This window comes from Equus caballus, chromosome 1 (genome assembly GCF_041296265.1).
Source record: "Equus caballus isolate H_3958 breed thoroughbred chromosome 1, TB-T2T, whole genome shotgun sequence".
NCBI classification, from domain to species: domain Eukaryota; kingdom Metazoa; phylum Chordata; class Mammalia; order Perissodactyla; family Equidae; genus Equus; species Equus caballus.
In genome coordinates, this window is record NC_091684.1 from 33,816,792 (window position 1) to 33,844,571 (window position 27,780).

The 27,780-nt window shown below is 36.7% G+C and overlaps 1 protein-coding gene across 7 annotated transcripts; it reads right to left on the reverse strand.

Moving 5' to 3' along the window:
- On the reverse strand, nucleotides 1-27,780 carry ZNF518A (zinc finger protein 518A). 7 transcript variants are annotated; one of them, XM_070269177.1, is made up of 6 exons: nucleotides 27,632-27,744; nucleotides 27,355-27,480; nucleotides 24,807-24,889; nucleotides 11,555-11,707; nucleotides 9,068-9,119; nucleotides 1-8,234 (listed from the first exon to the last, which is right to left on the reverse strand). In XM_070269177.1, exon 6 carries the CDS (start codon nucleotides 8,103-8,105, stop codon nucleotides 3,636-3,638), a length of 4,470 nt encoding a protein of 1,489 aa, XP_070125278.1. In that variant the 5' UTR covers nucleotides 8,106-8,234; nucleotides 9,068-9,119; nucleotides 11,555-11,707; nucleotides 24,807-24,889; nucleotides 27,355-27,480; nucleotides 27,632-27,744; the 3' UTR covers nucleotides 1-3,635. The 7 variants fall into 7 exon arrangements, with proteins under 7 accessions (XP_070125278.1, XP_005602182.2, XP_005602184.2 ...); XM_005602125.4 differs by having other exon boundaries at nucleotides 27,355-27,780; XM_005602127.4 differs by lacking the exon at nucleotides 27,355-27,480 and having other exon boundaries at nucleotides 27,632-27,774.

The window sequence follows — 27,780 nt, forward strand, 5'->3', positions numbered from 1 at the left end:
TCTCTTAACAAAAACAAAATTTTTTATTAAAAAACAATTACATTTCAATCTGTGATACTGAGTGCTCAGCCAAACAGAAAGGTGAACTCTGAAAATTAAACTTTTTCTTTTAAGTGAATGCCAAATAGTGAAGCCCATTTCAATGGAGATTGACAAACAGGACAAACTGAAACAAATTCCTGACCCAGAAGTTGGATTGCAAAAATGAAACTAACTCTTCCAGTTGTAATAAGAACCTCAAACTACTAAATATCCTATTTTGGAAAGCCATTTTTAGCTCTGTTTCAGCCACGAGGAAAGGAAGGATAGAAGGTTTCATTTTCGGATTTGCTGCTTTGGCAATAAAAAAGCTCCAACCAGGTCTGTCTCTTTCAGAATAGCCTAAGTTAACAAAATAAGAAATGGGGCATGAAATTCTTTTAAATGGCTTTTAAAACTTTAAGGCAAAAAGTATATATCAACATTAGATATAGGTTTTTTTTGGGGGGGGGGTAGGGAAAGATTCACCCTAAGCTAACATGTGTTGCCAATCCTCCTCTTTTTCTTTTTTTCATACAATCAGTGTATGGTTGTACATCCTAGCTGTAAGTGCCTCTAGGTGTTCTACGTGAGCCACCACCACAGAATGGCAACTGACAGATAGGTGGTGTGGTTCCACAACCAGGAAACAAACCCAGGCCGCCAAAGTGGTGAGAGTGCCGAACTTTAACCACTAGGCCATCAGGGCTGGCTCAACATTAGATTTTTTTTTTTACTATTATGGCTATTCTGAATTTTTTTTTTTTGAGGAAGATTAGCCCTGAGCTAACTACTGCCAATCTTCCTCTTTTTGCTGAGGAAGACTGGCCCTGAGCTAACACCCATGCCCATCTTCCTCTATTTTATACGTGGGGACACCTACCATAGCACGGCTTTTTGCCAAGTGGTGCCATGTCCACACCCGGGATCCAAATCAGCAAACTCCAGGCCACCAAGAAGCGGAATGTGCGAACTTAACCACTGCACCACTGGGCCAGCCCTGAAATGTATTTTTATAGTGCTGCAAACATTAGCAAGATAGTTTCTTCTCTCTCTTCTCTGTTCACAGAAGATGATGCATAACAGATCTATCCAGAACAGAGCATTTCAGTTTTGTTGCTGTTAGGGTACTGAAGAGTGTAAGCCTCTCTATGGCTTTCCTCACCAGGACAACCACAGTAAAATTATAGTAAATGCTACCCTTCTCAAACAAAATTTCACCTATGATTTTGGGAAAAGAAATTCCATACTTTATTTTGCATAGTTCACTAGCATAAGAAAAATCTTTGTAATGTAAATATTTCCCGTTGCAACAAAATTCCTGTTTGTTTTTTGCACACTAAAAAAATTATGTGAACACAAACTTAAGACAAATTTAATTTGAAGAAAACATACATTACAGAAATTAACAATGCTTACCATTCTTTAAACACCATATACATCATTAATATATACTGTATATTTTCAATCAACTCCATTCTTAGGCTCAATTTAAGAAACACAATAGTAACAGGTTTTATACAAAAAATACTTCACTAACAAAGTAGACAAACTACACAAAAACAGTACATGTATAATGTGCATAGCAAGATAGCCTGAAGCATCTATGTATGGCTTTCTTTAAAATAAAACTATTGGGGGAATGGGCCCACTGGGGACCTACTGTTACAGTTGACATATGTAAACTGTTTCACATCTTTTAGGCACTTGCTAACAATAGTGTTCAATCCCTGAAAAATGAATTTACCCAAAAAAAAAAATCTACATCTGAAATAAAAACCAAGAAAATAACATGGGTAAAGTCTTATATATTCCTTTTAAATTAAACAATCAGTTTTATTAGTGCATGCACAGAACTAAAGTGAAAAAAAAAATAAACTTTTTATGTCAAAAACTTTCTGTGCAAAATTTACATAACAAACTGAAAGGTACAAAAATATGTACAGGTTTAAATTCTTTGTTATATACAGAAAAGAAGCCCTGAAGTTTTCAATCAATGAAAATGTCATAACACTTGTAGTAACAATGTAACAAAAATTATATAGTATGTAATTTTGTAATAAAAGAACTCCATTATCCAATGATCCAACAAAATTTGATCCAAACTTACAAGGTGAAAAGTTTAAATCGATGATTCTGTTGTCATGAAAATAATCCATTTTAAAACTCTACCTGTTGGGCATGTCCCTTAGGAATTTGTCCTGAAGTTTTATGCACTGCCACTGAGTTCACTATTAATGCTCCTGCATTTTCAACTGCCAACAATCAGTAAGTAATCTGCTTTGGGTTGTCAGTCATAATGAAAATCTGCTAACAAAAATGGCTTGTCCCAGGGGCCGGCCTCCTGGCTGAGTGGTTACCGTTCCACATGCTCCACTTTGGCAGCCCAGGTTCATGGGTTCAGATCCCACGTGTGGACCTACTCCACTCATCAGCCATGCTGTGGAGGCATCCCACAAACAAAATAGAGGCAGATTGGCGCAGATGTCAGCTCAGGGCTAATCTTCCTCAAACAAAGAAGAGGAAGACTGTCAATGTTATGTTAGCTCAGGCTGAATTTTCCTCATCAAAAAAAAAAAAAGTTTGTCCCAATGTGGACATGTTCAGACACTAATAGTAATTAAACACAGACAAAAATTTGATTTGCTTTGCTCATCTTGCTTCAAAATATTGTTTCTCCAGAATAATTTTTAATTTTCAGAAAACTCATTCCCTTGGAAGTGCTTCTATGTTCCACTCTTTGTAAAGGGATGGCAACCAAGAAAAAATTTGCCTTTATGGGGGACAAACAATTAAAATCAAATAAGCATAGTTCTGTGCAAGGGGATCACTACAGACTATAATTAAATTCAGAAAAATGTTCCAAGTTCTTTAGTTGAACTTCAAACTAGATGGAGAGTTTAATTCTTCTCTCAAGGCTGCCCATCTACTGCAGTGCTTGACATAGCCATTTAGAAAAAGAAAATTGCATTGGAGAGTGTTTCAATCTCTGACAAGGGACACAGCTTATGAGGAAAAAAGATGTTCTTGTCAAAAACTCTTTTCAAGCATCATATGAGGTGTAAATGTAGTGAGTTAAATGCACTCTCAGAGGAGCCTAATACCCTTCAATAGAACTATATTTTGCAGCTGTAGAGTAAGTTCTTTACCCAAGCTCTCTTAGCATATCTTCACCAATGATGAGAAACTCCTTCAGTTCCATGGTGAAAGGGCTCTCCAGCTTCAGAGGAGCTGTATTTATCAGATTCATAAGGCTGGTGGAAGAGAGGGAATGAGGCTGTCAGCCGTTACCCTCTAAGAGTCACTAAAGAACTAAATTGGGAAAACTGTTTTATCAAAATTTTCTTTAGCCCTAACTTCCCAAGAACACATTTTTAAAAATTAAATCAAGGTACATCTGTGCTGTGATTAGTTTCTTTCAAAACTTATGTGTGAAGTAATAGCATTTTCAAATACTACACATAAACCTTTTGCTCTCCTGTGGAAATAAGAGCCCACTTTTACTGTTTAATTTCAGGTTCTATATTGAAGTAGAAAATGTCTGCATTAAAGTAATTCAACCCACTGTTTCCTTCTAAGATAATTACACTTTTCTTTTCCTTGGTAATCACATTTAATTATTCTAACGTATTCCAATCACGAGTAGCTTCCATTAAATGTCTCTGCCCATGACCAGCCCAAGCATCCTGATTGTCAAATACTCTACCACAAAACCAACAGTTAAATTTAGCCTTCAGAACATTTTCAGAGGTAGTTTTCACAATCTGATAATTGTTTTTGCTTGTCTTTTTAAGCGTTAATTTTAGCACAAATCTTTCTTTCACAGAACTAACAGGTTTGAAAGTTTTGTGCCTCTTGGAAAACTCATCGTAAGTTGTTTTGGAAGGGTTACAACAAACTGGTTTCAGTAAAGCATCGATAGTCCTTTTTGACAATGAAACCTTAAGTACTCGTCCATTAAATTTAGCAATAGTTTTCATTACATTTACAACTTCTGGTGCATCTGCATCAGGATGATTCAAAACTACAACCGGTTGGTTTCTCCTAGGACATTTCACAAGCTGCTTGGAACTAAAGGGGAAAAGCCGCAAAGTTCTCACTGAATCTTTTGAAAGCCTAGGTCTGCTAAAATCAAACGACTCGTGGACATCTTCAGGTTTAGTCTTTTCTTTACACTTTCTATGTAATGTTGCTTTTTTTCTTGGAGGTTCTTGGTAACTACCCCTACACTTTCGTTTACAGTTTCTGTTTCTAGATACAAAGGCAGTTTCAGAATCTTTACTTCTTACACGAGTTTTTATTCTTGAAAAATTTTTTTTGGAAGTCTTTTTTTTATTGAAGCTTCTCTCAATTGTACAATTTGTTTTACACCTTAACACCCTGGCCTCTGAATGGTCGGTGATACATATTGGTTCCTCAGAGGATTCTGGGCATGTTGCAGTAGAAGTTATCACAATTTCATTTGCTGGCATCATATCATCTAGTAAGAAGGGTAAGGCATCTCTAGAAGATTCTGGCTCTTTCTGCTCTCCTGTAGTCTGATTAGATGGTACATTGTCTTTCTGCAATGAGGCTGCAGAATTGCTTACTGACAGATTATTAGCAGCAGTCACATTTAAAACAGGATTAAAAATTTTCAGCAATATTTTTTGTGGTGTTCCTTCAGGTTTCTTTGGCTGTATATTTTGATAATAAGTACTATTTTGGACTAATTTAGACTTAAGCAGCTCAGTCTTATTTGGCATCACACACTTTAAAAAAACAGGTTGTTTGCCATCAGGCAAGAGGGTATAAAGAGGTGGTTTTGGAAAAATCTCATTCTGCTGTCTTACTGAATCCAAGATATTCAACTTAGCGCCCTGCTGCTCAGATATATTAGGAGTAGGAACAGCTTTCACTGAAGAACTTGCTGATGTTTTAATAATGTAAGGGCCTTTTAATGGTAAGGTATTTTCTGAGGTACTTTTCATACTCAAACAACTGCCAATGCTGGAACAAAGTGCAGGTGTCAGACAATTATTGTTTGGTTCTACTTTCAAAAAAGGTGTTCTGCAAGGTTCCTTAGCTGTAGTTCCACAAGCTTGAGCACTCTCAGTTTTGACAGTGGAAACACCTTCAAATTTCCCATTATTAAATGTTAAAATCATCCCAGGTTTCTTGTTTAAGAGAAGAGAAGCAGGCACGCCTTGTGTATTAACTAATGGAAGTGGTCTTCCTGAAACAACGTGTAATCCAGGCTTGTTAGCAATGTGCAATGGTACAAAAATGCCTTTTGGAGTCTGAACTAATATAGCTTTTTTCGGTTCTGAATTTACAAGTGGACTTTGCATATACAAAGAACCTAAATTTTGTGTAGTGGCTCGTAGTTTGTCTTTTACAAGCTGCTGTGTTATTATTGCATCTGACTGGGTCTTAAGTAATGTGCCAATACTAGAAATTCTAGGTGTCTTCTCCGAATCTCTCACATCTTGTGACACTGACAGCATTTGTTTTTCTTTTCCAATACATTTGAAATTCAGATCATTTGTAGGCACATTAATCCCCACACTACCAGGTGGAATTGGCAAGATGCCTTGTACTTTAAAGTCTTTTGAAGATTCAACTATTTTGTCTTCTCCCTCATGTTTCTGAAATGACTGGTCACAATGAAGTGGCAGGCCTTTATTTGGCGTGTTACTAGAGTCTTCTTTTACATCAGATTTTGCTTTTAATACATCTTGAAGTAACTGGTTTATTTCAGGAGGCAAAAATTCTGATGCCTGTTCGCTCTGGAGAGAGAAAACAGATGTGATTCTAGGCATCATAGGTGACTCATCATTAGAAAAGTCATTCCATTTAGATTTTTCAGTCATGTTCTCAAAATTTTGATTTTCATTAGTGTATAGGCTCTGCCCATCGATGTTTTGTCCTTTCTCTAAAACACACTGCTCTTCAATTTCAGCTTGTGTTTTTAAAGTTCCATCTTTAGTATTTAAAAGGCTAATAGATGCTAATAGGCTATCTGGATTTGAACTCTCCTTCCTTACTAGTGATAAAACTGATTCACTTATTGGTTGTTGAACAAGTGTCTTGCTTGATGAAGATTCTCTGTGAGGGTTTTCAAACACTGCTGTTCCTGAAAGCCTACGGCGTTTATTAGAATTATTCACTTTTGAGTAATTATGAAAAGGCAATGATCCTTGGTTGGAAGGTTCAACAGGTAACTCAGAGTTGACATAATTAATGCAATAGTTATGCATATCTCCACTGTTGTATGCACTTGGTCTGGTAGTATGGTTGACTTTATCTGGACTTTTAATGGCAGTATCTGACACCTCACGGTGACTCTGAGTAATATGACTTCCCCACAAGTCAACATTATCTCTTGTTTCAACTTTTGTGGCCAAATTCACTGATGCTGTAACCAATTCTGATGTTGTTGGCAAAGACGATACATTTTTTTCATCATCCATTGTTTGAAGCATATTACTTGTTTGAGAGAACAAAGCCATTTCTCTTTCTGAAGTTACTTTCCCCGAAAGTACAGGAGATGAACATGAAAATGGAGGAGTTGCTTTCATGTAAACTGTGTCACTTAACTCAGTTGTTATTCCTGTTAAAAATCCAGTGGTGTCCAAAGTCTGGGGCTGCAAATTAGCAGTACTGTCCTTTGCAGCATCTGACTGTGAGCCTGGTGAATATAAATTCTGTTTATTGATAGGCAACAACTTTATTACAATATGCTGTCTTCCATCCACCATCTTGAAGCCCATAAACTTAGCACTGTAGTTAGCAGGAATTGTTATTTTATTATTTTTCACCATTAACAATGGAGGTCCTTGTACAGCAGTCTTCAGGACACCTGAAGTAGAATTTGACCCCTCTTCTGCTCTATTACATTGCCCAGTGGACAGAAGAACCGGCTTTTCTGACTCTGACTCAGCAGGCTTATCACTATTCTCACAGTGCAGTCGTTCATCCTTTTCTTCATTTAAATGTTCTTGAACAAGATGGCCCTGGTCTTCAGATTTAGCCTGTGTTTTGTTCACTTTTTTAAGCACTTGAGTGTTTTTTTCTATACTTCTGTCACTTCCATTGTTGATTTTCTTACGTTTCCAGAATGTCTTCCTTGATGCACCTATTTTGTACCTTTTCAGTATTAACTTAAGTCCTGCTGAAGTCTTTGCCATCCTTTTTTCATATTTGTCTTTTTCCAGTTTTTCTTTCGCATATAAATGTTCTTTGTGCAAAGTTATAACATGTCTTACAAGGTGCTCTCTTCTGGTGGCACCATAGCTACAATATTGACAAGTGAAAGGAAATGTACCAGAATGAATGTGAAGGTGCTTCTGAAGCTCTCCTTTGGTGAAACACACATGATGGCATTTACCACATTTATAATGGATTTCATTATGTCTATGAATGTGCTGAACAAATGTGCCAACATCCTGGGTGGAGAATTTGCACTTTTCACATTGAAAATTACCATTTACACAATGCGTGGATGAAAAATGTTTTGTCAAGTCTAATAAAGTATATACACTCTCATTGTTACAAATGTCACATTTTACTAAAGTGCTTCTATGAGTTCGTCTGTGTTGTTTAAATACCTGGAAGTCATTTGCTGAAAAACTGCACATTTCACAAGGATATGAAGGTAATTCACCATGGTGCCACATTTGAAAGTGTTTCTGCAAATCGTTTGGGCTATATCGAGTGCTATCTCGGCATTTTAAACAGTTGAAATTGAGTATTTTTGCAGACATTTTTACACCCTCTTCTTCAACTCTCTCAGACTTATGGAGCAATAGACATTCCTCTACACAGCTCACAGTCTTTATACTGATAGATTTCCTTGCAGTCTGTGATTTACACTGAAATAATTTCCTGTATTTGTCAACTTCATGTTTCAATAGGACTTCATCTGGAATACTTATCTTCGGCAAAACAATTTTCACATTTTTTAGCTCATAATGAAAACTATTTTCTGAAATTTTTGGTTTAAGTACTGATCTGATAGTATCAATTATTTCATTTTTCACATTATAATCTTTTTGTAAAGTAGTTTGTTTTTCATCAAAAAGTAACTGTTTCTGTTCAGATGGCATGATTTAACAAAAAAAAAATCCCAATTTCTTTTTTTCTGAAAACTCTTGAAGTTACTTGTAATTTAAACAGGAAACAATACTGTGCCGAGACATCTTCAAAATACCAGGATTTTTCCCACATTAACTCACCTAAAACCAAAGAATTGAAATTTTCATCACAAAAGTATCAGAAAATTCCACATTTTTCAGTTCATTTTGAGACAAAGTAGGAATGTTGATCAAACACATAAATAAAAGATTTTTTACTTCGTATTTTAAGAACAGCTTACCAAGAAGTACTAGCTAAAAGTAGAAATAATACTAATCTGGAAGTCAGGAAATAGAAGCTCTACCTCCAGCTCTGCTCTGTGACACAGGGCAAGCTTCAACCTCTCTGCCCCTCAGTTTCCTCATCTAAAGAAAACCACAATTGGATAAGCACCCTTAAGCTCTAAGATTTTTATATTAAGTCGATACTACAGTTTTAAAACAAGATTTTAAAAATCTTAACAGGAGACTCCTAAAAACTTAAGTTCCAATTACATACATGTGGTTCCAATTACAAACATGTACCATTAACTTTCTCACTTGCTTAGCTGACCTTACAGCTATTATCTTGTGAGAATTTCAATAGACTTCTCTCCAGATTTTCTACTTCCTTAGTGCCTTAGGAATAACTTATGTTTAAAATAAAATTTCATTCATCTAACAATAACAAAAATATCTGCTCTCTCAAGTTATCATTACTAACTGGTAAAAAAAAACACACACACACACACACACGCACACACAAAGAAGAAATTAAAAGGAAAAGTACATTTCCCTGGGGTACTCCCAAAGTCTACCTACTACCTTTCTGGTTCCCTACCATTTTGGCTATTTTGCTTTTTGTCCCTAGAACTCAGGCAAACAGCAGCAAGGAAAGCCCTTGGTAGATTAGAAAGTACCCATTATTATCTGCCTCTATTAATTCAAACACTTACTGGTTTATGTTACTCTAGACAAGTCTCAATCTGTGTGTCTTAGTTGCTTCATCTATAAAATGGAAAAAGAAAAAAATTAGTACTTCCTCTGCCTCTTCCATAGGGTTGTTGTGAAGAGTAAATGAGAAAATATGTAACGGTATCCTGTAAAGCGCTATATGAATTGTAGCTACCATCATTACTGCATGTGATTACCATGTATGAGACATTATGATTCAAATTGCAGAGGAATAAAAACAGTAAAGTAATAAGATATGATAATTACTGCTGAGATTGGAATCTGAGTACTGAAGGTTCAGTAGTAAAAATGTCAAACTGTGTATTAGAAGAATTACATTTTCTTACTTCTGTGGTCTTTAATATGTATATGAACAACAGATAAAATTACATAAGCAAAAGATACTAAAGTGTAAATCACATTAAGCTTCATCCATAATGTCTACCCAAAGGTCTCAGCTTTCAATTTCAATTAATCTAAGTAATAACTAGAAATTTCACTGTTTTAGAAATCCTTTGCTGAGGGAAAATAATTAAAAATTAAATTACTTTACATATTAAGAGGTCCTTTTAATATTTCTCAAGCTTAACACTTTTGGTTAAGTCTAAAAAATGCATTTTTTCAATATTCTTCAAATATTGAATATTTAAATATACTAAACTGATAATGTATTCATTAGAAGGGTACCAGTTTACCGAATTTTTTAACATACTATGCCTAATACAGTAAAATATTAAAATTTTTACTTTAAATTTTTTACTGTATTATTCAAAGCTAAATGTAAAAACTTTTTCTTAAAAGCAAGAAAAATAATAAATGGCTAGAAAAAAGTTCAATGGAACCTGGTGGATACTCCACACCAAGAGATTCTCTACAGAGTGTCACACTCTCGACAGTGACAAGCATTATGATCAGCTATGGAGCTTTCACCACACCAAAATCTGAGGGGAGGGATCAAACATGTGAAACTTTTTAAGCACATCTAGTAATGGATCTTCTCTCCTTGCCAGAATAACATACTATGGTCATTCTGGATTATCCATACCCAAGCTTTTCTATTACTACATATAATTAAGAGAAGACTGTGTCATAGGTTTCATTACAAAAGGTAAACTGCTTCTTACAGTAACGTTACATGAGTCCTAAAAAATATACATAATGCTAAAAAATTAAGATTTTGATATTTCTAAATATCATTTCCATTTCAAAATATCTACACAATTGAAAACTTTTCTTACAAGAAAACATATATCCCAAAGTCTGAGAGCCAGTATAAAAATATGATTTTAAATAATCAACATTTACTAATAAATACCTACTACGAATTTGAGGCATTTTGACGGGCACTAGGGAGAGATTCAAAAACATGGTCCTTACCCTACTGCAGCTTACAATCTAGAGGGGGCGGCAGGACATATACATTAATACATTGCTTATTCAGAGTTGACCATCCAGCAACCTTGCCCTTCTAGTACATAAGGAATAGAAAATAATTAAGTAGGATGCATGGCAGCCAAAACAGATGCCACAAAGTTCAGCCATTAAAGTGCATGTCCTTTCCTCACAGGCAAAACAATGATGATACAAGGGACCACCTTATTAAGAAATCCACTTAGCTTTTACTTAAGTTTGATACCTGCTAAATAATTAATGCTGAATGTCAATGTTTTTTATATTCAATGTATGGCATATACAATACAGCATCAGGGGAGTTTGTGTATTTCAGGTGGGTTTGTTATTTGCCCACAAATTTTAAGTTTGGAGAATCTATTTTGTCTTCAACTATGTTCAACCTGTAGTCTGTGGAAGCAATCAAAGATGAAACCTGGTAGCAAATGACACTAGGGTTGCCACCTATGAGAAAAAAATGTACTGCATGGTGTGAACATCTCAGATACAATTTAAAAAGGAAAGAGAGATTTTATTTAATTTTAATCTTACAGCCTATGAGCTAATGCTCTTTTCACTATAGTCTAATCTCTAGCCCACCAACAAGGATTATAGATTTTAAATTTCTTTCTTAAACTACTGCTTTCTATATCTGTATTATTACCTCATAAGACTTGATGAACATCTCATCAAGTATTATTTCACATAATTGATGAAATAATACTATCTGTATAAAGTATGACTGGCCCTTTAAAGTAACCTAGACAGTTTCTTGCATCAAGGTGGCAACTTAAGCCATTTGATTTCCTCCCTCTCCCAACTGTCCTCTGAAACAACAAACCAAAAAAACATAATAAAGAAAATCCTACAAAATGGCTAGAAACCAGAAAAACATTCCATACACATACTGTAAGGTGTCTGGTAGGAAAGGGTCCAGAGAGAGAAGAGTGAAAAAGATGCCAACCGACTGCCAACACCGCTTTTGAAGAGGAGGCCCACTAGGGGACACTCACTCAACCAACATTTAAGGAGTACCTATCCTACGCCCTAGGTAAGCAAGTGAGCAACATAACTCCACCCACTCCCTCCCCTAAACATACCTTGGGGGAGAAAGTGAAGACTTGAGAGGAGGATTGTGTGGCGCCCTTTGGGGTGACAGAAGGCTCCGGCTGAGGTATGGTGAGGACAAGAACGAATCCCGAGCTTTGAGCCAGGTCCAGAGGCCAGGCAGAGTTGGGGGTTGCTAGCACCAGCTGTCAGGAGAGATGTAAAGAAATTATTTCTGAACAAAGCTACATCTTCCTATATCCATGGCTATCTTCTTCTGCTTAAGAATTCTGTCCTTTCACCATATTAAGTAAATTATCATCCTTAGCTACCAGAAAAAATCACATTAACTTTCCCCTCCTCTAACTAAAAAAACTGAGAAAATCTTGGTTTATTCTCTAAGAATTCATCTCAACTACCAATGCCGTCAAAAAAGATAAGCGGGCAGAAACATCACTGGATGCAATAGCTCAAAAAAGGGAAAATAATCTGAACGCTCAGAGAAACCTCTCCCCTGTTCTCCCATCCAGCAGTGAAAAACAGTAACTACAATGAAAGTTAGTGCAGAAAAAGGAGAAAGCTTAAAAAGAAAAAGAAAAGTAACAACTGGTAATCTCTGAAATAATACACTGAAAAAAACAAGAACATACTGCTATGAAAGAGAGAACAAAGTAGATGGGAGAGAAACGATTTTGAAAACAAGAGAAAAAGACTACACTGAGGGCTTTTTTTTTAAGACTCAAATTTTCAAAATCAAAGGCTCCCCAAACGCCTGGCAAGATTACTAGTGGGAGGAGAACATAAAACTCAATATCTACAACTTATCCAAGTAAAATGTTTTAGTTTACAAGATAAAAATGAAATGCCACACACAAAAAAAAGGGAAGAAGAGTACCTAAAAAGGTATTCAATTTTTCACCAGCAATGCCGACTTTAATCAGACATCATTATTAACCAGACATTTTACTCACAACTCTACATGCTAGAAGACAATGGAATAACAGATACAGAGTTCTGAGGGAAAAGAATTAACCTAAGAATTCTATAGCCAGGAAAACTCTCATATACAAGGGAAAAACACAATTTTAGATATGCAAAGATTCAGAAAACATACTACATATGTACTCTTTCTGGAAAGAAGTTTAAAGTAAATACTTCAGTAAAACCAATTTCAAGCAGAAAAAACTCATAAAAGGAAATAACAGGATCTAGAAGAAATATCTGTCAACAATAAAATCTATAAAATAGAAATAAATGTAAACCTTTTGTTAATAGAGCTAAGAAAGCAGAAAGGACTGGAGAAGGGGAACATTTGCAACATGACAAATATATGAGAAGCCCTTAAAGAAAAATCAACAATGGGCAACAGGAGAGGTGCTATAGCAACAACATTCTAGATGCTGGAAAGCAGATAAATTAGTAGTAAATGACCCTGCAGCCTCAAGAAAACAATCGCAGGCAGACAGTGGAGAAAGCTAAGGACTAACCCATTTTACACTCTGAATCTTCAAAGGGTTTAGGAACGGGCAGCACCAAGTAACTCTGAAATGGGAAGAAGGGAAGAAGAAGCTAAAACAGAAATTTGGAGAAAGCTGCTTGAGTTTTGGTTAGATGCTAAGATTCCCTTCCACTCCATCATGGTAGGTAACTGCTGTTCTCTGATCACAGCAGAAGTCTCGAGGTTTATGCTCTGCAGAAAGTAAACAGAATCTCTGAAACAGGGGATACCAGACACAACTGAGAGAGCAGGTACCACAGCAAAAGCAAGAGGATTGAATGACCATATTCATATGAGATACAAACCCTAGCCCATGCCCCTATTTTCCCCTTCTAGCTTAGCTCCTAGGTTAAAACAGTACTACTAAAAATATGGTCTGCTCATGGTCCATGAACCATTTCTCACCAGTCCATGATAAGATATATACAGAAACTGGGAGTAAGCATTTAGAAATGATTACAGCAATTTTACAGAATTACATTTATGTCTGTTAAACCTAACAATAAAAATTTGGACTTGTGTTTTATATGCCTTCATTTTTAAAATTTCATTTTATAATAATAGAGGCACTATGATATACTAATGATGGAAATATAAGCTGGCACAACCATTATAAAGAACAGTTTGAAAAAAATATATATTTATTATAAATATGATAGTAATTTATATTATTATATTATTTATAACATAAATATAAATATATATACATACACATGTGCCTGGGGAGAAAATACGTAACTTTTGATTCACTTCTAGAATTATATTTTAAAGGTAATAATCAGAGATGTTCACTGTCGTATTGTTTACAAAATCACAATTAAAAATAACTAATTGTCCACCAATAAACAAATTATAGTATTTTTAACTTAATGGAATATTATTCAATTTTAAAAATAATATTGTAAACAGACATTTATTAATAGGAAGACACCTAAGATTTATTAAGTGAAAGAAACAGAAAATAAGCAGTAGACATATTAGGATTTAATTTGTTCAAATATCAATAGATGGCTAGAGAATGGATGGATGGATAAACAAACACACACATGGACCTATACAAACTCACAGTAACAAGTCAAGACTATGCACATAAAAATGTTTATACTGATTACTGGTTATCATCAGGTCAGAGTTCCTTAAAATGTTGTCCTTGGATCACTATGGCCTCCATACTGGAATACTTCCTTATCACACCACAAGCAAATAGCTTACCTTTGGACGTAATGAGAATGACAATCTCTTTGCTTCTAGACCATACTCTTACGAAACTTTATCAAAAAGTAGTATGGGGGCCAGCCTGTGGCACAGCAGTTAAGCTCACAAACTCTGCTTCAGCAGCCCGGGGTTCACTGGTTTGGATCCCAGGAGTGGACCTACACACCACTTATCAAGCCATGCTGGGCAGGCGTCCCACATACAAAATAGGGGAAGATGGGCACAGATGTTAGCTCAGGGCCAACCTTCCTCAGCATAAAGAGGATTAGCAGCGGATGTTAGCTCAGGGCTAATCTTCCTCAAAAAAGGAAACAATAGTAGGAAGTCATGAAAATCATGAAATTCTCAAACAAAGCAAGTGACTTCTGTGGTAAACCAATGGAGTTTCTCCTGAACAAACTTAAAATAGTAAACTTAATGCCAGTACAAAATTGATGAATGTTGACACTACAAGTGGGGAAGAAACCAAAACAAAATAGGTGTCATTCACCGTTGCACTCCTCATATCAACACACAGGTACCCAATCACACCACTGCAGAAAAGACCGTAACAAGAGTCACAAATTAATGGCAAATATAACACTCAGAGGATGAAGAATTACACTATTAGATGTCACTCATGCTTTATAAAGTCATGCTATAGGAGAAGTGGTTTTTCGTTTACTTAACAATCCATCTGTGAGCCAAGAGGTTACCTAAAAAAGTAAGTAAAGGGAGTTGGCGCCACCAGAAAGCAGTTACAATTTGTGTGTTTTATATAGAAAATAAATGCTATACAACTAACAATATGCTTCATGATCTTGGTATATTGTTAAAAAGAAATAGTAAAAATTATAGCATCAATCTAAATTTCACTATTATTTTCTATATACTATATAAAGAAATGAATAGCAAGTATAATATTGAAATATTTTCGCATTAGTTAAGTATATTATTCTTTAATAAAGTGCTAATTTTAATCTGACAATTTTATTTAGAATTTTCTTTTTCAATGCTATCTTTAACAGTTTTGGTACTGGTACCACAGAGACTTTGCAAAATGAATCAAAGTACTTTCCACCATTTCATCTGCTCCAGAATGGTTCACTAAACATGAGAATTGCCTGCTCCTTAAAACTACACAGACTGCACCAACAGCACCATACAGGCCTGCTACTTAGGCCTTACAACCCCTGCAAGTTCTTCTATGGTTTCTGGGCTGTCAGGTTTTCTACTGCTTGAGTCACTTCTGGCAATTTATATTTTCCTTGAAAATAACCAATTTCCTCCATTTTCTAAGTATATCCCATAAATCTCACTTTTAACACTCTATCCTACAGAAATAAAACCACAACATATAGATATATATATCAGTATCACTCAAATATCCACGAATAGGAAAACAATTAAGTAAATTATGGAACCTCCACTTGAAAACATTATAAAGAAAGAGGTATACGTATTGAATTGATTTAGAAAGATATCATGAATTTTTTTTTAGTTTTTAAAAAAGGAAGTTGTAGATGAAGCCATGCAGTACATTTTTAAATTATGAGGAAAGATCCTCATTTTTATATCAGGAGGAAAGATCCTAAGAGTATATGTTCATAAAAACATTGACAAATCTATAGAAAGATACCCTCCAAACTACTGACAACAGGTTAATTTTTGAAAGGAATGACAGCAAAAAACAGCAAACAAACCAAAACTACAAAAGGGAGACCACCATCAGCTCTCCTAGGTACCCTGATTGAAACCAAGGGGGCAATGTCACTGCCACAAGTCTTTACCGAGGCCTGCCTAAATGTTCCTGCCCTTGAATTCTAAGAAATCCTGTATCCTTAAAATAATTCCCTCTTTGCACCTTACACTAACTTAAACTAACTTAAGCTAGTTCTATTATTTGTAACCAAAGGCTCTTATTTAAGACATTAAGTTGACAGATCAATGTTGACTGTGTTTACTTCACAGAAAGATAGATGATCCTTTAAAGAGTAGTGGGACTTAAACGTGCAAGAAAGGTGCAAACGCCTAGACCAGAAAAACAGAATGAAAAAATGTCAGAAGAAAAGCATTTCTCTCCCACGGCACTGCAGGATCTAGACCAAGGAGAGAACATATAATGGGGAGGTTAAGTGAGAACAGACAATAGAGGACAGATTTGAACTTGAAATGAAAGGTAACCAGGAACCATAGATAGTTCACGAGCAGAGAGAAGTTATAAAAGCAGTGTTTTAGAAATACTATTAGAATGGTACTAGAAACAAGATATATTGGAGAAAGAGAGCAAAAATAGAAGTGAGAAAATTAGAGGATTAAGTGACAATCCAAATAAAAAGTGAGAGGGGCAGGCACCATGGCATGGTGGTTAGGTTTGGTGCACTCCGCTTCAGTGGCCTGGGTTTGTGGATTTACACCACTCATCAGGGAGGCTGTGGTGGCGGCAACCCACATACAATATAGGAGACTGGCACAGATGTTAGCTGAGAGCAAATCTCCCTTAGCAAAAAAAAAAAAAAGTGAGGAACCAGAGAATAGGTAGTGTCAGCACAGGTTAGGAATTGTGCAGTAGGTACCACAGAAATTTTAAAAAGACAATTCCTAAAGTAAAATGGCAAGGATAAGGAAGACTTGCACACAGTGAATCAAAAAGTACCATTCCTAGAGTTTTGTTTGCTTCTACAATTAAAAAGCAAAGACATTTTACAGTCTTTAGCTTCAGTGAAATGGTATAAAAAGGAGGAATCTATGTGCTACTCACTACATTCTACCTGCTTAAACATTAAACAAAGAACTAAAAAACTCTGATTTTAGCTTAGGCCTATTTGTGATCTAGCACATAACTCTGTAACTTAACTTATCACATTATGCTGATAGGAAAACTAGTATAATTAGTCATTATTATTTATAACTATTATATTCTTTGAGTTATCAAATCTTTTCTGCAGAAATAATTGAATGCAAAATAATCATATGAATATATAAGTGGAAAGAGAACAAAAGCAGCATGCAGCAGGGAAGAGCTTACTGAAAATACAAGGTTCTGCCTAAACGGAATCCAGAACACAAAAAAACCCTAAAACTCTTATTTTCAAAGCAGAACCTATTTTAGTGCCCTCAAAATAACTATTGTATTACTTTTTCATGACTTGAAACAAATGTTTTGGGCTTACTTTTTTTGTAGCTGTTTTAAGTTTTTAAAAAGTTTACCTGAGAGGCCAATGCCTATCATAATTTAAACAAGGCAAAGAATACATTTCGTAGAATTTATATGTATAATACAAGCCAGCACCCTTTAAATCATTGTGGCCTAATGAACAACTTAACACAGAAAAGAGAACTGAAGAGTTAAGTATGCAAACGCAATTAAGTACAGATCTAGAAACGTTCAAAATGTTAGTGTACATATGAGCCACATACCATTCAGGTAAGGCTGGTGACACTGGTATAGAATTATGAAGGAGTTTAAAATAAAGAAGCAGTTTCTGGTTCAGATGAATCTTATTTCTTATTATTCTCAAACTATGACTACTCACTATATCTACACATATATAATGCCTAATATGTAAGATGCTCTCCACTCCCCACCACAGACACTTTTATTTACCTTTGTTCATACTGTTTCCTTTCACCAGGCTTGTCATCACCTTCTCTCCATCTTAATTCAACGCTGCTCAAATTTCCTTTCTAATTTACCTACTACAGGGACACTGAAACCTTCTGCAATACACAGTAATCTCTCCCTTCCCTGAATATCCATTTAAAACACAGCCATTGCTCACCACTTTATTACAAACTGTTTTATATTTACATCATTTCCTTTTTTAAAATTTTACCTCCCAAGATAATTTATAAGCTTCTTAAAGACAAGTTCTATTTCATATTTCTAATTTACCCCTCACGACAACCAAGAAGACTGGGTAGACAGGGACATAACACATTCTTAACTCATTTATTTTTTTATTTTCAACTCAAATATCTGACCTCCCATGATTTCAGATTAAATCACTTTATAACAAATGCTACAGATCACGTCAACTTTTTGCTGCAATGGAATATGATTTAAAACACACAGACATGCAGAGTCAGAAATCACATTTTTAATATATAGGAATCGGGAGAAAAATCAGAAGTAATCTGTCCAAAGTGAAATAAAGACCAGTGAATTTCGTGCGGGAAGGAGAAAGATTGTTTTCACCTCTCACTCTTTTCTTCTTCTGTGTGTCACTTTGCTGAGACAGTGAGTTAGGAGAAGGGGCAGATTTTACTTAAGATGTTGGAACACACTGGGGGCAGGGGAGAATCAAAGATTTATTGCTACTTGATTGGGAGAACATGTATCAACATGTAACCCATTTCCCCTCAGCTTCCAAAAATAATAAAAATTGTTCAATTTTTCTCTGGCTCTATAAAGTACCTGTCTATGGATAGAAAACAAATTTCACTCCCCGGGCTTCCCCATCTTAGTATATATATGGCACCACACTCCATCCAGTTACTAAACCCAGAAATTAACGAATCACTCTTGATTTCCTTTTCTCTTACTCCCCACATTAATCCATAAGCAACTCCTATCAATTCTATCTCCAAAATACATCTTGAATTCTTCTCTCCATCTCCACCATCATCTTAGTCCACTGTCATCTCCAATGTGCATTAAAATAATAGTCTTCCTAACTGAATTCACGCTTCCCTCTTCCCCACCACCCTCCTCTGAATCCATTCTCCACACAGGAGCAAAAGTGATCTTCTTAATATAAAATAGATCACAGTGTTCCCTGTTTAAAACTCCTTAGTGGCTTCCCAAGGCACTTAAAATAAAATTTAATCTCTCTGCCAAGGCCTGCAAGGAAGAGTGACGTCTGGTCCTGGACCTCTCTCTCCAACTTCATCTCCCACTACTCTCCCCATCTGTAAACACACTCCAGCAAGCTAACAGAGATAGTCTCTCGGCTCCTCAAATACTCCTTTCCTATCTTTTCTATCTCAGGCCTTTGCACCTGCTGTTCTCTGCTTGAAATGTTCTTTCTCCCGTTCTTCAAATGGTTAGATCCTTCTCATCTTTTAGGTCTCAGCTCAAATGTCACCACCTCAGAAAGGCCTTTCCCAACCGACAAACCATTCCCTCCTCAAACAGAAAAAAATGTTTTCTATTTTAGCCCCTTGTATTTCTTTTCTCTAACACTTTTTTCTCTGGCAAATTTTATTTGCCAATTTATATCTGTCTCTATCACCGGAATAAAAGCTGCATAAGCATAAGGACCACATCTGTCACCTTCTTTGCTGTATCACCAGCATCTGGGATAGTGCTGGGCTCGTAGCTAGCACCAAATCTGTGCCAGTCTTTGGTCTAAGCACTAGGAATATGCAGTGAACAAAAGAGACGAAAATCCCTCCCTTCATGGAGCTACCACTCTACTGGTTATTTAGATAATAAACAAAGGAAGTAAATTCTATAATATACTCAAAGGTGACAAGCACTGTGGAGAAAAATTAAGTAGGGAAGGAGAGACAGAACCAGAGAGTTGCAATTTTAATATGAACTCAGGCAGACCTCACTTAAAAGAGTCTTATTTGAGCCAAGATCTTAAGGAGTTGAGGGAGGCAGCATTCCAAGAAAAGATATAGTTAAGTGCTAACACCCTGAGTGTGGAGTGCACCTAAAATACTTGTGGAACAGCAAGAAGGTAAGTATGACTGGAACAGAAGACACCTGAGGGAAAGCAATAGGAAATGAGGTCAAAGAAGTAATAGGACTGAAACAAGGCCTGACGGACACTCTAAGGACTGTGGTTTCACTATGAACGAGACGGGAAGCTACTGGCACATTCTGGGTAGAGAAGTAACATGAACTGAATTATTTTTTAAAGAGATCCTTTTGGCTGCTATGTTAAGAACAGAGTATTTGGGAGCAAGGTAAGACTGGAAGCAAGGAGAGGAGGTTACACGACAATTATCCAGGTAAGAGATGATGGCAGCCTGGTGGAGACAATGAGGTATGGTCAAAGTCTGGACATACTGTGAAGATAGAGCCTATGGGATTTGCTGACAGACTAAATTTGGTCTATGAGAGTAAGAGACAACGTCAAGGATAACTCTCAAAGTTATGACCTCAGAAACTGGAAGAAACGAGTTGCCATTTACTATTAAGATAGAAAAGACTATATAGGAGTAGTAAATTTGAGAAGAACATCAAGAGTTCAGTTTTAGACACGCAGAATTTGATATACCTAGTTAACATCCAAGCAGAAATGTGGAATGTATAGCTGAATATAGAATACACAGGTCTAGGTGTAAGATAAAATTTTGGGAGTCACTGTTTGTGTATATATATGTGTGTATGTATATAGAACTGAATAAAATCACCAAGGAGTGAGTAAACAAAGAGACAAGTGCAAGGCCTGAGCCTCAAGATACTACATTTAGAGGTAAAAGATGGGAAAGAATCAGCTTACGAGACTGAAAAGAATGACCAGTGAGACTGAAGGTAAATCAGGAGAGGAGTATCATGAAAGCAAAGTGAAGAAAGTGTTTCCAGGATCAAGCATTGATCAACTCTGTCAAGTAAGGTGAGAACTGAGAACTGACCACTGGACAATGTCAAGACCGCCAGTGACACTGATTAGAACAGTTTCAGTGGAGTTACAGAGGAGAAAGGCTGACTAGCATGGATTCAAGAGAAAATGGGAAGAGAAGTAGTAGAGATGTAGTACAGACAACTCTTTCAAGGAGTTTTATTATAAAGGACCAAGAGACAGAAGAGTTGAAGTGGAGTTGCTTTTTGTTTTATTTTTTAAAGGTGGGAGAAATTACAGTATGATTGTATGCTTACAAAAATGATCCAGTAAAAAAAAGAAAAATTGATGACAGAAGACAGAAGGGGGAAAAAAAGGCAGCAGCAATGTCCTTCAGTAGATGAGAAGGGATGGGATCTAGCGAACAAGTGGAAGAGTTGAACTTAGAAAAGAACAAAGATAATTCATCTACAGTTATTAGAGAGGAGAATGAAGACCTTAGCAGGTAGGTAGATATGATCATGAGAGGTTGTGGAATGAAATGCCTCATAAGTCTATGACAGGCATTGGCAAATTACAGCCAACAGCCTGTGGACCAAATCTGGCCTGCTGCCTATTTTTTGTAAATTAAGTTTCATTGGAACATAGCCACATTCATTCATTTACATATTATCTAGGGCTGCTTTCATGTTAAAATAACAGCTGATAGGTGCAGCAGAAACCACATGGCCCACAAAGCCTATATATACTATCTGGCCATTTACACCAAAGTTTGCCAAGCTTGGTATATTGGAATACTCCAACTATTAACTCTCTGAGTTGAGGATCAGATAACTGGTTATGAAGAAAGAAGGTAAGCAAAGACCTAGGACACAACTACTATTTTATGAAAGAATAACACAACATTAACCTATACATCATTCCTAGTATCTGGAGCTCAAAATGAATATTCTGAGCAATCAAACATTACTTTCATTCCGTATCTCTTTTAAAATGTTTTTATAAATACTGCTATATTAGTTTTTAGCTGGCTGTTATCTCCAGGGAAGAGGTATGGTTTTGCCACTGTTACTAAGGGATCTCTCAAAAAGGGGGAGGTAGGAAGAAATAAACTAATTATATATATATAACATAGAACAGCATTGCAGGTTAATTACTATTTTTCTAAAATTTCTAAGGAAGATGGATATAGCAACGAGATCTTTTCTGCAACAAATAAATTTATACAACTTAATTACACTTAATTTGGATCTCAGCATCACAAAAATGGCATCACACTGAAATATAAACATTTCAAGTCAAAGAAACCTCCATCCTAGAAGAAAGAAGCAAAATTTCTGCTTGGTTTTCCAAATGTCTCATACATGGATTTAGTTAAAATAGCCACCTTATTTCCCACTAGTTCTTATTCCCCCAAAATACAAATTGTTAGTCAAATCAATCTCCCCGTCATTTTAGATTAGCCTTTAATCATTTTCAACTCCATCCATTCTTTAATTATTCTCTGTGCCTATCAAATCTGATTCATAAGTCAAAACCCATTTGAAGTTGTATCTCCATGAAGAAACCTTCCAGGACAGAATCCGCCCTTACTAATTTCCATCCTATCAGAACCCAGACTTAAAATCTATACAATTGTGCAGTCATTATCTGTTTTATCTATTTGTGTTGTCTTTCATGTACATTAAACTGGATTCCTTAACTCAACTATAAGTACTATGAAGGTAAACAGTTCCTCTTATTCTTACATACTACTAAAATGCTAAGCTTAGTACTGATTATTCTCAACACATGCTTGTTGATCTGTGTAACCTAAATATATAAAAAACATGCTATAGTACAGAAAGTCCACCACCCACACAGCCTGGAATGTATACTCCTTGACTCACCAGGCAGCTGCACATACTTGTACATAGTAGACACTCAATAAATATTTGTAGGTTTAATGAAGGAAGAACTAAATGCATGCATGAATGGTGAATAAATAAAGGGCATCTTTTATAAGGTGGAGGAAAATGGCAAATTGCAGACAGATGTGAACGATCAACTTGAAGTTAGAGATCTTAAATTCATAAGGCCATATATTCACCAGCACATTTTCTGCTGCAATCTAATTCAAACTAATTTATATACAGAATTTTGGGCCAACGGACTGGGAAGGACATAAGGGTAGCTGACAGAATCGAAAGAAAACCATGGATACCTCATACCATGGTCCGTGGGACTGAAACTGACACTCCATATTCATCCATCTCCCATCTCTATGTGGCTTCACTTTCTCTTACTTTACATGGGATTCTCACACATCCAAGAAAATAGGTCACTAGCATCCTCCCAGATTAACAACTTTTGATAAAAGAGAGTATCTTCCTCCTAGCATGCATACATCAATTTCAAAGGATTTTGATTGGCTCTGCTTGAGTAACAGGCAATCACTGTTGTAATAGGGATGACTAGACTTGAGTTATAAGACTATAAGACTGACTGATAGCCCACCAACCACTCATAACAGGGAAGGGATGTTTCCCCAAACAAAGAGATACTGAGTTAGCAAACGCTACACACTCGTACACACCCTATACCAGCCACAACCTCCAACAACCCAATCTTAATTAGGAATTGGTGATGATTTTACTACATTTTGAAATTATTTACTTTCTATAAAGCCAATATTTGCTTTCAGCGATAACCACTTCTTGAAATGAGACCCATGTGAAACCCACTTAATTTTCCTAAGCTTCAAGCCATGCATCTTCATTCTAATATTCTGACACTTGTTTCACGCAGTCATACCAATCACGATTTTAAAATTTTAGTTGGACTTTGCTCACAACTTTTCAAGATGGAATAATCCACATGATTCTGGTCAGTCATCAAATAGCAGCCTCTTGTTTACTTCATTATATTTGAAGCTTTCATTCTTCATCACATTACTTTTTCTGAGTAGTTTAGATCAAACATAGTAAAGAAAACTCTTAGCACTCACCGTTTCTTTTCTCTATTTGGGAACAACATGGTACCCGTGTGAATCTCATACGGTAAGAAGTCAAACAAATGTTATACAGGAAGAAATTACGCAGGTAAATGAACATAAATGATAACCTGATATTTCAACTCAGCTTTGTTGCTCTCTACTCATTGTAGCTGTTAGACATTAACTTCTAATAAAATTAAAAATTCATTCCCTTGTGAAAAACGGCCCTGGAAAAAAGCTATCTGCTGGTAAAGTTCACAGAAGAACATGGTTATGTTTATGGTTATGAATTATGGTTATGATTACCAAAGTAATAATTAAAGTTGGTATTGTTTACTACAGCTATTTCAGTACTTACATACATAACCTTATTCCTAATTTAAGGTTATACTTATGGGTATACTTATTACCTTTGGTGAGGGGAATTATATGATACTCTGGTATCCCAGGACCTATCCAACACAAACAGCAAGAGACACTTGTGTTTCAAGACACTTGTGTTTCATATTTCTCCAGAAGTGCGCAATATTTTCCACTGAATTTGCAAACCTTGCCTTATAATACCATGATTTGTTGGCAGATTTTTTTCCGTCTTTTTTCCACACCAGGATATTCAGATGATTGTCTCCAGAAAACCAGTCATAACTTTACAGTGATTCCCAAGTCCCTTTTCTGATTCACAATATAGATGCCATTAATCATAATATAAATACATATTAGACAATTTTTGTTTAGGTGCATTACTTTGCACTTACTAGAGCAAAACACAAACACTCTTCTGACCATTTGTACAGCTTCAAAACATCTTCCTACCATACTTATTTCTATCATTCATTACTCAGAAGCCCTTAATGCCATCCTTATATTTAGAAAGATGATACAGTTAAAATCATCTTTAGATCTCTAATGAAATGTTAAATTAAAATTATGAAACCAAAAACTACTTTTTCGCTTACATGAAGAATGAACCCATGTGTAAGTATTTTATTTTATTTAGGCGAAAAATAAAAGTATAACTTATGAAAACTCACATACACATAACTATTTTATTTTGTCCAATACTAAAATGTATTAACTTACTACTTAATAGACTATGTACTGTAGTACTTTAATCTTTACCATACCTCTTTCTTCAAGGAACAAAAGGCACACAATTTAATGCTTGGACAAAGCCACAATCAGGAACAGTGATCAAAAGAGATGATATCTGGAAATGAAGACCAAGATTTTAAAACTTTGACTGCAAAAACCATTAGTAAAATGTTTTTACACTCTTGATTCAATTACGCTTCATATTCAACTTATGCGTATAAATTTAGAAGGAAAAAATTTCTCTGCACTTAGGCAAATAACCTATCCCTGATACCCAGTGATAACATCATAAATTTACAAAAGTCACAAAACTTAAAGCTTAGAAGGGCAATCTAATCCAATATCTTCATTTATGACAACACAGGGAAATTAAGTCTTGCCCAAAGTCACAAAGCTACAACTAGAATCTGGATCTGATTCCAACCCAGACATCCTACCAGCACAATGTTAACTCTTAATACTTACTTCTGACATCTAACAGCCCAAGAAAATTGCTCGCCATGTGAAGCCAATATCCTACATAGAACTGAAATAGTCACAGCCTAAACACCTGGGATCAAATACTTAACAAAAATTTCAACTCTTTTCTTCTGTTTATAGTGCTTTGCCCAAAAACCTTTAGTAGAGTACCTGAAGGAAGCCAGGCAAGATTCAAGTCTTCAGTCATTAAAAAAAAAAAAAAGTTGTACTACGTGGTCTAAAGCACACAATGCTTCAATAAGAACAATTACAAACAGAAAAGTAAAAATAAAAGTACATTAAAAGGGCATGTTTAAAGTCTATTTTAAAGTCAACCTACAAATTTATGCTAAAACATATTCCCTCTGGAATGTTTCAAGATATAAAATCTTTTGGGATCACAGTATACTATTACCAGAGAAGACAGGATAGGACTTGAAGTGTGACAATGATAAAAATCTCTAGAATTTAAAAGGTCATATGTTATCAATGTGCACAGTAGGTATCCGTTGTGGTTGCTGTCCTTTTATCCTTCCACAAAAGCAGATACAAAACGTTGTGAATTGATATCTATACTTAATTTCACCACAACAATGAGGAAAAATTTGGATGTGCAAAATAGGTTGTTAGATACCTATATTCTATCCTTCCCTCCCCTTTTGGTAACAATTTTCCAGATCTGGGGCTCATCTTATTTAGGAGAATTCTCACAAAAATCAATATGGTCTACTATGCTTACCATTCTCATGAAATGCTAACACTCTGAAAATGTTAATAGAACGTAATGTCTTTTTACGAATTTCAAAAAAAAAACAGTTTTGCTGAAAGATAATGAATCCATTTCTATTGCTTTGCAGTTAAACTCTGAAAAACATTAGGGTATTTCACCGAAACAATTTAAATGGTTTCTATCTGTTCAACCTGATAGTAACTTCAGAGTACACTCAAACCAGATCCCTTGCTGCATAAAAAAACAATTCAATAACATCTATAAACTAGGCCTAACACTCAGACGCTCAAGTTACTGAAATTCCTACCCTGATGTACAGTTTTGTGTCTTCACGTTCATCATTGTGACAACAGTACAAAGTTCAACAATCTCATGAATTTCTTAAACATTGACTTATTTCATTTTTCTAGGGTCTTTTAGACTTTTCATATCCAAACATACCCAACTAATGTTTTCGCTAAAATAGCTCGCAAACGCTAAACGCCCCCAAATTTAAACCTAAAAAGAAAACTGAACCTTAACGCTCCCACATCTGTTTCGTTGGTCTACTTCAAGAGTTATAACACTTTACCTCACATACATTCACCCTGCACGTTTTCAGTTACCATAGCCATTTAGGAAGAGACTGTCTACTTGACAATGAGGACACCAAGTTAAGAACAGACTCAAAATGGACTCTACAAGTGAGAAAGCCAGTTACAAAGAAAGCCATCTGCCACTGGGTGTGGTTGGGGTCTGCAAGGAGGAGCGCCTTTGGCCAACTCTGGAGGGGGCGCGCGCCAGGGAGCTGAGCAAATCTGCAAAAGAAGACCTCCAATGACCATAGACTGCACCCACAACGGGGACGCCGTCGAGGCGGGCTGCCGTGGGGCTGCGAACCTACAGCTTGAGGGATGCGGTCTGAGGGGTGCCCATGCGTCTCCACCAGCCCCGGAAAGCGCCGAGTGGGTGCTTCGAGCGCCGCGCGCCCCGCTCGGTCCCAAACACCGCGCCCGATCCGCCCCTTCCTCCGGGGTTCGGCTGCCCCTCGGGCGCGCGGAGGCACACTGTCACGGCGCTCCCGCTCCAGCTCCTAGATTGTGGGAGAGTGGAGAGTTCGAAAAGCCCGGACGTAAAGCATGTCCGGGCTAAGAGGCGCCAGGTTAGCTCTAGCAGCCTGCAAGAGCAACGAGTAAAAGAACCGACTTCTCCAGAAAAACTTTGCGGCAAGTTAGGCGGAAGCGGTGAATGGCCGGGACTATTTAACAGGCGTTTCCTATGACAAGAGGCGGATCCCTGAGCTGGGTCGGAGGACCCTGACGCCCCCACAAACTCGCCCTTTGCTCCCTAGTCGGCCGTCTAGAAGTCCCGGCATCCTAACAGGTCTGGACGGCCCCGCTCACAGGGAATACCTGTCGTGGTCCCCATTGCCTGCGAGTCCCTGATGGCGGCCATTACGCTTCCATCCGGGTATTGCCGAAAAGCCGATCGCAGCGCTACTGGGAGCGCTCGCTGCGGCGGAGGGATCCGGGCTGCACCTGAGGAAAGCGGAAGAGGACGGAGGCCGGCAGGGTCCGCGCGTCAGACGGCGAGACTAGGCCATTGAGCTGGGCTCTCCGCTGACCTCTCAAATTAGCGCGTTTACCCGCTGCCCGCCACGCCAGTGAGTCACTGTTCCCCTTTGCTCACCAGCAGCTGGAGAGGTCCTACTGCCAATGGAATGGTAGACAAACCTCCACTCTGTGCTCTTCAGACTAGACACCAGAAGCAGGAACTGTGCTCTTGGCAAACCCTTGCTGACTGGGAATGGTCTCAACCCTGAGATTTTAATCATTTCC